We start from the raw sequence: 12,104 nt of genomic DNA, 5'->3' as shown, positions 1-12,104 counted from the left end.
AATGTGGTTACACATTGTTCCAGTCGAGTTGTTACATGCCAGTTTATTCTTCACACAACCTTATTTTCATTTTCTAGATCAAAGCACTGCCAAACCTCACTGGTTTTACAAAATACCGTCTGTACCGCTTTCTGTTTTTAACCTTGATGGATTACAACATCAAATCAAATGAGATTAAGCTTCTTGTTTAAAGAGCATATTATGGGTTTAATGGGTATAAAATTCTTTAGGTTTGAGAAGGTTATGGGTAGGTTGAGAGCCATTGTTGGGGTCGGCAGCTTCCAATTCTGGTTAAGGAGGCGAGATTTGTAAGCAGCCTGCAAGTAAGTGCTGCCTCAAGGGTAAAACTGGGAGCAAGAAGAATAATGTACAGCCTGGTTTGAGCTCAAATAAGAAACATTTCCATGTTGATGGGATTGTTCTGTGAAGCAAGAACTGACATGGATATTACAACTAATGACTGACTCACATTTCTGACAAACATGGCATCGCGAACATGAGCCAGATTCAAAGAGCAGTCAATAGTTGAAAGGTATGAAGGAGGCAGGAGCTGCTGAGGGCAGGATGAAAAGAACAGACATGGAGAGAGGAAGTAAGTGGCTGAGGGAAATAGCAAAGTAAGGAGAGTCGATGGCAGAGAGAGACAGAGAGAGCAGGGGGACGGAGAGCACGAGGGTTGCCAAGTGAGTGGGTTTGGCAGCGCATCAGTGCACTCAAATCCACTCTATCTGGGATGAAAGCATACTGTAGCCTTGACATTTCACAAACTTGTACCCCTCCTCATGTATATGAAGCTTGTTGGCCACAAGTTTCATTTTCCTGCATGTAGTATGGTAGAGAATATTTATGGGTCATCATCATTAAATGCTTCTTATCCATCTTGTCTGTCTATTTTTATTATCACTGTCAAGTATATTTTATCAAAGCCCATTGTGATGAAAAAATTAAGATCCTGTAAGTCATTCAAATGAGAAACTTTCTCAAAATAATGAGTTTGTATCTCAAAATAATCTGAAACCTTTTCAAAATAATTACTCAGTTGTCTCTAAATAATGAGTTAGCATCTCAAAGTAATGACTTAGTATGTCAGAATAATGACTTCATCTCTAAATAATTATTTTGTATCTCAAAATAATGACTTAGTAAAAGTTTCTGATTATTTTAAAATACAAACTCGTTATTTTGACAATGTTTCTCATTACAACAACTTACAGAATCTTTATTTTTTCGCCACATTAGCAGAAATGGCCTTCCATAATATTTCATTAACACAGCAATGCCCAAACAAAAGGCAGAGCGTTGACATTTACCAGGCCTGGCGTTCATCATAACAAACAAATTCAGTTCAGCATTAGAGCAGTGAAACCGTGGGGAAAAAGTCTTTGTGGTGACCTTGAAATAAAATTAGCTGGCGTAGCACTTACAGAGGGCTTAAGTTGTCACAGATATGTGCAACTTAACCAAAAAACCTCTTACAACCCAATAGAGCCATTCCGGAGACAAATCGACTCCAGGGTTTACTGCGCTGTACGTACGTATCATTTCAGATTGTTATGGAGAATTCCAGCCTGTTTCTACAGTAAAAGAGGAAAACATTGTGGAACATTGTGGCTAATCTAGCGTGACAGCTTGTCAGTTTCATGCTCCGAGACAGAACCCAGAAAAGCTGCAAATCATCCCTTGTTTTAACCCCCTCCTACTCCTCCATCTTCATCTCCTCAAGCCCCTCCCTCCCTCTCCCCCGTTTTTTGTATCTCGGATTGTCTTTGTACCAAAAACCTGGTGTTTATTCTGGAGAAACGTCAATCCTCACAGCCCCTTATATCACTCACAAGAGGGAAAATCCTACACCGCAAAACTCCCTTTTCCCCCAGACCTCTCCTATTTGCTCCCCTTTTTTCGTCTAATCTTTACTCTTTTTTTGCTTTAATTCACCTGCTGCTGAAAGAGCTGCTTGAGGAGGTACACGTTTTTTGGATTATTTCTGATGTGCTATGAGAATACTCTAATCTCTATTAGATTTGTCCTGAGAGATTTCTTGCTCGACTGTGTGGTTTTAAGACGCGGGGCTCGTGTTAGGCCTCTGAATGAGAATCTAAGATGGGATAAAACACTTCACTGACAACTTCTTTTAACAGATTTAACATATTATCAGGCTTTTACACATTAACGCTGCACAGAGAACACTCTGAGAAATAAAGGTTCCTGAAGGGTTCAAGGATCAAGGATCCTTTCCATCCAAGAACCCTTTCTGTAAGTTCTTCAAGGATAGTGGAAATCCTTGAAAAACTTCTTTTCAGGGGTTATTTGTACCACAAAATAAAAGGGTTCTCAGTAGAAACCCTTCGATGGCTTCTAGATTAAACACTCGGAATATAAAAGGTTCTCAGTAGAACCCCCTGGGTGAGTTCTACATGAAACCCTTGAAATATTAAAGGGTTCGCGGTAGAATCCCCTGGGTGGGTTCTGAATAAAACCCCTTGGGATATGAAAGGGTTTGCAGTAGAACCCCCTGAGTGTGTTCCTTTCAGATTTTCAGATTCTTTTAGAAGGTGGAAAGATTCTGGATAGAACCCCCAGATAGGATTCTGGATGGAGCCATTGCACCACTGAAGGGTGCTCCTTTAGAACCTCTCTTAGTGGTTCTGGGTGAAGCCTGTCACAAATTATGTATAACCCTTTATGTCAAGTTTTAGGTAGAATTATCTGAACCTTTCATTAAGGCTACAAGTGGAACCTTGATAAAAGGCTCTATCAGCAACCAAAAAGGGTTCTCCAATGGGAACAAGCTGAAGAACACTTTATGGTTCTAGTTAGCACCTTTATTTCTGAGAGTGAAAGAAACCTTGAAATTTGTCTTCTTTGTTCCTTGAGCATGCAGGCAGTTTTCTTTATAATAACTAATCCGCTTTACTGACTGAATACTCTGTTTCACTGCTCTGAATGAGCCGCCTTTATTTAAATCTGTAGCATTGTGTGTGACAGATGTCTTATTATAATTTTAATTCATTCAGTTCTTAATAAAACTCAAAGCACTCTGTACTGTATTACTCGTCTTTGTTGCTATGGAGACCTAATCAGCTAACCAGAGGTGGGTTGATGAATAATTATTATTACAATAAACACGCACACACTCGTGCACACATCTTGCCCACAAAGTTCTCTACATACATGGACTCTGGTTACACTGTCGGTATCCCAGGGTGCCCCTGATTAGTGCAGCCGTGCAACTTCCTGTGTGGCCTGCAGCTCACGGACGAGGATGATGTTTCGATGGAACGAGCTGAGGGAGGGGTGCAGGGAGGCGAGGGGGGTCAGGGGAGGCTGATAAAGAAATGGTTTGCGTGTGTGTGTGTGTGTGTGTGTGTGCGTGTGTGTGTGCAAGCCCCAGAGGCCTGACATGGGTTTGAGAGGCACAGCATGGGCTCTGTCCTGCACCCCCTTTGCTGACATACACACACACACACACACACACACACACACACACACACACACACACGTATATGGAGGGAAACCCACTCTGATTTCCTGCTATTACGCCCCATTAAAGCAGCTGTCAGTCCAAAGCCAGATGAGAGGCTGACACAGATGAGGAAATATCTCCAGAGGTTTGAAACCAGCCCAGAGGATCTGGACTCGCAGCGGTGTTTAGCCTAGTTTAAATCTGGCCTAAACCCAGATTACAGTTTATATTTACAGAGGTAACCATTGTACAGTCTAAGCTCCTGCAGCAAAGCTTCACTGTTACTTCAAGATTATCTAAATAATCTTTCGCTTTCCAGTGTGACTTCCAAGGAAATCTAATCTGAATTTACAAATAATATTATGCAAATCAGGATCTTTCTCCAGAGATCATAACATACTGAGTAGAAGATTCAGCCGTAGTTTAAGAGTTTGACCTTCATGTATCCAGACTATCAAATCAAATTTATTATTACTTTGCTTTGCTTGTCACTCCTATCTTTAGAGTCACTCTACACAGCAGATAGTGTACAGATATTCAATTGATACGAGAGAAACCGAAACTGAGGTGTTCTTTGTTTTTGTAATAGTGATGTCAGTTAGATTTGGTTCAGTTCAGTTCAGAGCTATGAAATGTTAAATCATCCAATTTTGATCACTAAGTCTAAGCCCTTCTTACCCTCATGTGTGCATAAACCTGAAGGCTATATGAACTTCTGAAAATACAAAATGTGAAACTATTGTTTTTCTTCTATGTATCAGGAATGAATTTCAACAAATCACATGAAATTCACTGCAGTCAGCTGCTCAGATTACAGTCACTGCTACTCTGCTAAGATAGTTAAATTTAGCAGGACTAATTCATCTGGTGTTTCTTTTTTTCTCTCCATTATGATTAGATTTAAGTAGTCTACTATCTTATCTACGTGGTAAAACAAATTAAATTACTAGGATGTTGGAGCATCAAAGTGGATTTTTTAGCTACAGGAGATGAACATGGGGGTAATTTAGCTTCAGCTAATGCTAGTTGTGACTCACAAGCTAGTGGCTAGTAGCTACTAGCTGCTAGTAGCATCAGCCAGAGTGCAATCACTGTGGTTTGGTTCTGTTTTGCAGTCTGCAAATTTGCATCCCCATTACAGATTTAAATATGTGGTTTAAATGTGGCTTCACTTCACTAAATCACATGAATTTCACTGAAGCCAGAGGCTCAGATTTCAGTCGCTGGCTGCTGCTCTTAGCTAGGCTAGCTCGATTTAGCAGGACTAATATATCTGGTATTTCTTTTATGATTAGATTTAGGTTGCAGAGCAGAAATTCACAAAGGTTATGACACTATGAAAGCTTAGAGTTTGAATGTGAAGTTGGTTAAGTTTATATTTTTTAGTGTTCATTTTCTTTATTAACAAGAAGCGATATAGACCCATAATTTGAACTATAGTAACAGTGCATTTTTTACTTTTCAGAAAATATGTGAATTACAGTACATATAGCTCAGTGCTGCACACTAGTTGACATAAAACTGCTGCATGAATTTTGGTAATCTGTAGTGTGTCTTTATATACAGTAGTCCTTTGGGTGAATTCCTGATGAAACTCCTACTCCATATCCTGGTGGGTCAAGAACTACTGTGAACACATTCATCGCTTCTATATTCAGGCCTCTTAATCACAATTATTTCTTATAATTACAGTGTAGGATTTCTCTGATGAGCATATTATATGTGACCCAGTGGCTGCATCTGTACTACTCATTAGCATTTTCAAATGCTCTGACATATTATAAATCCACTCTGCGTGTGTTGTACTGGCTCAGAGAGCAGCAATGAAGGCTAGAGGGGTGAACGGTGAAGGAGCATTTAAATGGTGACGGGTCAGGTAAAATATTATTATGATGTGGCAGAGCAAACACGAAAATCTCCATTTTGTGAAAAAATTTGCGAAATGATTGGCAGCTGCTGGACATGCATAAATAAACAGAGATCTCGATGTATGTTTAAGTGTGTGTGGCTCTATCAGTGTGCGAGTGTGCGTCTGTGTATGGTTGAGTTGTAAAAAGGGGGCAATGTGTTCAGTGCATTCTTGCTAATATGTGAATGTAAATGTTTCATATTCATGTTTTCATATTTAGGAGTGTGTTGGTGTGTATATGCACATATCTGTCTTAGTGTGTGTGTGTTTTTAGTTTGGATAGGAGTCACATTCAGATCAGAAACATGCTGACCAGGCACTCGGGGCGGTCTAATTGCTGGTCTGGAGGCCTGAGGGTCTGGGGTGGAGGACGACTAATTGCTGGTGATTATAAACCTCAGAGCGGTGGCTTGGTGTCAGGTTTCGATCAGACAAACACCAAAGCACACACACACACAGGTCCGAGCACACACACATGCAGACACACACACACAGAAACTGATGTGCACAATCATGCATGTGGGTCCATTCAATATATACACCAGCTTCAGGCTATACAGCTCAGAATTTTACTATATGCTGTTGGTGGTGTGAACCCCATTTAACCTCAGATACCACACACACACACACACACACACACACACACACACACACACACACACACACACACACACGGTTAAAAAAGTAAAAACATCAACCAAGGCTTATTCCTCCTCTGCTGCATGCACACAAGCACAGTATTGAATAAATGTAACTAAATGGTAAATCAACATTAGGCCTGCATAGTATGGTAAAAAAAAAAAAAAAAAAAAAAAGTAAGAAAAATATATCAAGATTCTTTTGACAGATTGCAACTGGGATATAATTCATGATTCATGAGTAGGAATGATAATTTTTGCATCACAATTTTCATTTTCCCTGAAAAAACTATTAAAATCAAAATGATATGACATTTGTTGGGACGTGTATCAAACAAACATGTTTATAGGCCAAGGAATCTCTGCAGCACTTTATGATGATGTTTTTTGCCACACATTTTTCAAAGACTTGCAACTTCTGTGATTTAGATATTGCACACAGGCCCATGATGATTTCCATAAAAATTCAATGACTTGGGCAGCCCTCATCAACAGACTCTCTCTCTCTGTCTGCATTACTACCTATTTCATATTTGTTGTATTCCTGTCTTTCAATGTTGCATAAAAATAACAAAATTGTCAGCTGAAATGTAGCCCAGCTATGGATAGATTTCAGCTTCTCAAATGTGAATATTATTTGGTTTCTGTACTCCTTTATGACAGTAATTATTTTTGAGCTGTGGTCAAAACAAGACATTTGAGGGCGTCATCTTAGGCTTTGGGAAACACTGATTTAACATATTTCACCATTTTCTGCATTTTATAGACCAAACAACTAATCAGTTAATCAAGAAAATGACTGACGCATTAATCGACAAGGAAATAATCATTATTTGTACCTCTATGATTCTTATTTATTAAGAGAGAATTAATTTGTTTGTTTTAGTTTGCTTTATTTAATTCTCTGAAAATTAATAACGATTATAAGATTTTTTTTATTATAACAGCATTAATTTGATAACAAATACATTTTATGGATGATGATGCACACTAGGTCATTGATGTAAATAGAATAGAATTAAGAGATTTTTCTGGTGGACAATCTTGCCAAAGTGTTGAGGGCGATAACACACAATAGTCTATAAAGGATAACACAGTACATTATCAGCAGAATAACAATGTCATAAATATATCACTTCCATTATGATTAACACGTTATCACTGACATATCCTATACCACTACCATGAACAATGAATTAAATTATAAGAATGTATTATCATTTTTAAAAGATTATCTTTATAGAAAGACAAAGGATAATGTAGTACAATTCAATAATAAATGAATAATGAGTCTGATGTTTTCAGTTTTCATTGCTGTCATGGTTTGTTTGTCTGTAGGGACAGACTAAATTCAGACAGCTCCACACTGAAGCTAAGACAGAAATTTTAGCCGATTTCCGTTTCTTTCACGTGTCCTTGTGATGATACAACAGACACCGCGCGCGTCATGGCACGTGGTGCGTTAACTGTATGTTGGTAAGTTAAATACCGCGATAACTGCTCTGTGTGTGTGCTGATAGGGTGTGAGTTCACCGCTTATTTAGCGCACCGAAATGGGGAAATGATGTAGTGGCCAAATAAAAACAGGGCCAGTCTGACCTGACATGGTTCACGGGTAAATTAATGACCAAAATAATCCAGTGTTATTTCAATGTGCCACTGAAAATCTGATATAATCTGAGTTGGTGAAGTAAAATTAAAAACGCCCCCCTCAAAAACATAGTCCATATAACCTCCATAAAATACTGTCTTTTAAACTTTTTCAGATTAAGCACACAATTAAAAAAATCGGATACATGAGATATTATTTTTCTTTTTGTAGGCCTAGCCGGTGCAAATGTTGTGTTTTTGATTTTTGGATAGCCATAACAAACTCGTGTATCTTTCAGCTGTGCACTGTAGTTAAAGACTTTTATTTTGTTACAGACTTTGAGAGTTTTTGAAAAGCCCTTTCAAGAACACATGAGGCAACCCGCATCCATCTGAGAGGAAGAGCGTGTGTGTGTGCATGTGCGTGTGTGTGTGTGTGTGTGTGTGTGTGTGTGTGTGTGTGTGTGTGCGCGCGTGTATGTGTGCGTATATGTGTGTGCGTAGACGTGGTATTTTGAAAACACGGTGGTCATAAACTTACCCTACCTGAAATAATCCATTTTACAGAAGATCTCTTTGTTTTTGATGTAGCAGCTGCTGTGCTGACGTAACGACGTCCTGCAGACGGAACACTCCAGACAGCGCACGTGCCAGATCAGGTTGTTCACCTGCAAAGAGACAACATGCCTGTCAAACACACACACTGATGATAAATCATCTACAACAGGGGACTGTTTTGTGTGTGTGTGTGTGTGTGTGTGTGTGTGTGTGTGTGTGTGTGTGTGTGTAGGCAATATATTGATATTCATTAATCCGAGACAGCTTCTGTTAATATTTAAATTTAAATATTATTAAATATTATTTCCATATATAACGGTATATGTTGGGCCTGTAATTTCGATATCAATATAATACGGGCTTTTAGTGAGTCTGTTGCCTTATTGAGACCCATTTGTGCTTTTTTTTAGGCCTATCAGATGGTTTAAATGTAGCAACATGATATTAGGCTATATACTTTAGCCTAATATTCTTAAATAGACTTATTTAAATATTTGGCCTATATAGACTAATATTGGCCCTGAAAATGATGCATATTGAAAAATATCGAACCCTGAAGGGTTTTATTTGGACCCTATGTAACATTTTTTTATTCAACATTTTCGTTCAATAATAATTGATTTAGGTCACCTTTCAGCAAAACGAATAAAATCACAATTATCAGGCGTAGAAATAGATGATCAATCAGTAATCATGACTGATGAAATGTTTTAAATCAGTTTGTAGGTTTAACCTACAACTAGCCCATTTTCTAAATATTATACATGACGATTAAAATTGTCCTAATTGTTTATGGCGAGAGATCATGAGGGATTTCTTGTAAAATAAACGATTAGAAAAAAGGTCTAGCTAGTCTGATGAAAATTGCGTCACACGTGTGTGTTATATTTTGTTATTAGTCAATATTAAATATCATCGTTTATGATTTTATTCAAAGTGGAGCTTATGGCCATTATGCTGCCCAATGAGCTGTTTATAAAAGCATTTTTGTTGTAAAAAATAGCTATTTTATCGAAGTATATAGTCCGATTTATTGTAACTGGCTTAATAGAATCTGATGTTAACTCTACATATATTTCACAGCATCGGCCAATGAAGGCATGACATTTTACACCTGAAAAAAGAGGGATAATTGCTTCATGAACAGGATAAAGCTACCATTAATGAAGACAAAAAAGTGCTGCACATAAGATATTTATAAGTATTGTGTGGGAGCATATATTAAGAATTGATTTTTATTTATTTATTTATAATTTACAAACTAGTTAAGAAAATATTTTTCCTAAAGTGTTTTTTTTTTCAGTCTTCGACACACAACAACAAAATTAAAATGTTTTCAGTCTTAATTTAATCTTGGAAATGAACATATTAAATCTGCCTCCAAATTAAATATATGAATAAAATAACTGACATAGTATTTCTTGTTTCCCTTTAGATTATAAATTCTGCACCCTGAGATGAGAATAGTCAGATAATGGACTAATGATCTTCACACTTCCTGACAAACACACCCTTGTGCGCGCGACTAAAGGACTGCTTTGGTTGGAAGCACGTGAGCGCACGCGACAGAGACAGGCCGTATTGACAGTGAGGCTGTAAAACAGTCAAAAACCAAAACATCCGTGTTGTGTCTGCGGACTTCCAAACAACTATAATTTGTTTCTTAAAATTTTAAGGCGCAAGTAACATTGATTTGATTTAGAAACGTGTTTCTGTATTTTGTACAACAATAGAACAATAATAAAAATTGAGTTATAAATGTATTAAGGGCCTATCTGTAGGCTTGTTACATGTGGGCCACATTCGATATCATAGCTACAAACAGTTCTGGCTGGCATATTTTTCCCTCTTCACTTTTCTTAGTTTTATCTCTGCCTGATGTTTATTTGTTCTCATAGAAAGTAAAAGCAACATAAAGTTCGGTGCAGGCCTTCAGTTCAGTCCAAACCGAAAGCGGCCCGGGGTCAACATGGAACCCTCCTTCTCTCACCTCTGCGGTCCTCAGAAGAGCTTTTTGTTGTCTGTCTACGTTAACGCCGGCGTTTAAATAGTAAACAAATAAACAAGACGCCCATAGAAGAAGGAAAAATAATTTCTGGCCAGCTTCAGCCCGTTTTGGTCGAAGGGTAAATATTCGGCCTCTCACCTTCAGCAAGTATCTGTCCAGGATCTCCTGGCCGCAGCTGGCGCACATGTTCTTCCCGGTGGACGGCACCGAGCTGGTGGTGGAGGTCGGCGAGCACACGGAGGGGGTGGACGGAGTGCTGGGGGACGAGCGAGTGTCCTCCCGCTCCATGTTGGACCGCTGGGACTCTCCGTCCGAATGAGACTGCAAGAAGGCATCAGTAACACAGAGAATAATCCTCACACTCCGCACAGTGCCAGCGTGCACATGTCGCCATTTTCATTATGAAAATACGTGCAAAATATACTGTATATTTGCATGAATTCTAAATATGTTTCCACATGCAGACCTGCAATAGGCGCACTGACTGATCCAGACATTTTCAACGCATGAATAGGCAGCAAATCTCTCACCATTGGCGTGCGTTTAGAGTCCACACTGCAGCGGGAGGCTCTCGGTGTGCTCTGATGCTCGGTGGAGATCACCTACAAGACAACGTTCAGAAAACGGCAAGTCTTCATCACTTTCCCTGCTTCATCTTCAGCTGAGCAATCCTCGGGAGACATTTACAGACAGGCAGCTCTTCACGGCTACTCCTATATAAAGTAGTCCTGACAATAAACCCCCGGTTAAAACTGTTAAAAGGGCCCCCGCAACAAAAGGCACATTTTAATGAAGCTATTTCAATTTGGATTGATTTTTCCCTTCCCCTTAACCCATGCCTCTCAGAATAATAGTATTTTCTTCGCAATCCAGGACACGAGAGTGGAGGGGGGAAAAAAACTACCTGTAATTACAAATAGCTTGAAACGCGCAGTGGATAAGAGGGACCCGGAGTGTCAATTTCAACTGTCAATCAGAAAAAGGCAACGGGTCACCCAAAGAATTGCAAATTTGATTTTTAATGGCTGTAATTAAAATCCAATTCTTCTCAGGCGAATTGGCAGCGCTCGAGAGGCTCGCGGACCGCAAATCACGCTATTCATAACAGAGGGGCGCGTGCCTCTTCACAGCGGCTGGCGCGTGCAGCTGATCTCAGTATACAAGCAGTGATTCTTATTATGACATCACAGAGAGACAAAAACAAAAGTCACGCACGACACAAGGCTGCGGGATGTGAATACACTGCAGCAGATAGACAGATCCACTGAACGGTCAAGAAAGGATACACGTTTTGGTAAATCTGAATTATTTCATATATTGCACATTTATAGCGTAGATCATCACTGTACGTCACCGCATAAAAAGCAAATTCAGTCTAAACCAAACAGTGAAGGCCCAAACAGTGCGTAAGTGTCAAATTTGAACCTTTTACGCACAGAGTTGAAGCTCAGCCGTCTCCACGGTGTCAGTACCTGTTTCGTGGGAATTCCTTCGGACAGAATCTTATTTCCCTCTGAAAGAGGGGACAAAACTTCATTTTTCCAGTACATGAACCCCCGGAGTCTCACAGCGTGCAGTGTCTCCGAACTCGGTGCGTCGAATCAGGAGAAGACTCGGCGATGATGGGCGTCAGAACTCGTATCATCCGTACCGTGCATGGACAACTGGCGCACAGTTTGTTTTTAACGCGAAATGCGCGACGATCTGAGCGCCACTGACACAAACTACAAAAAAGCTGTGCAAAGGCGAGGAACTGCTGCCTTATTTAGACCAGAAAGATTTCTTCCTTTCCCCCGTTTCCCCCTCTCTCCACTTTTGGGAAGGAGTCTGACTACAGGAAGTGAATCAAATTGAGGGGTTGGCAGCTTTTTACTCCGACAAGGCTTCAGAGGTGCAGGGGAGACTGCAGGGCTGCAAAGTCGACGTGTGTCTGTGCAG

The 12,104-nt window shown here is 39.6% G+C and overlaps 1 protein-coding gene across 3 annotated transcripts in view; it reads right to left on the bottom strand.

Annotated features, from left to right (window-relative positions):
- The window catches only part of lhx6a (LIM homeobox 6a), a 27,136-nt gene extending 15,032 nt beyond the window's left edge, over positions 1 to 12,104 (bottom strand). For all 3 annotated transcript variants that reach the window (XR_014772636.1, XR_014772637.1, XM_084746132.1), the window contains exons 1-4: positions 11,639 to 12,104; positions 10,697 to 10,768; positions 10,305 to 10,487; positions 8,147 to 8,268 (exon numbers count right to left, since the gene is read on the bottom strand). Coding sequence is in view for 1 of the 3 variants with exons in the window: in XM_084746132.1 (XP_084602258.1) it covers positions 8,147 to 8,268; positions 10,305 to 10,487; positions 10,697 to 10,768; positions 11,639 to 11,716 (455 nt within the window). In the remaining 2 variants the exon portion in view is untranslated. The remainder of the gene's footprint in view (positions 1 to 8,146; positions 8,269 to 10,304; positions 10,488 to 10,696; positions 10,769 to 11,638) is intronic.

Source organism: Lutjanus erythropterus, chromosome 20 (genome assembly GCF_056507025.1).
Source record: "Lutjanus erythropterus isolate fLutEry1 chromosome 20, fLutEry1.hap2, whole genome shotgun sequence".
Lineage (NCBI taxonomy): Eukaryota > Metazoa > Chordata > Actinopteri > Lutjaniformes > Lutjanidae > Lutjanus > Lutjanus erythropterus.
This window is presented reverse-complemented; position numbering and strand designations above follow the sequence as displayed.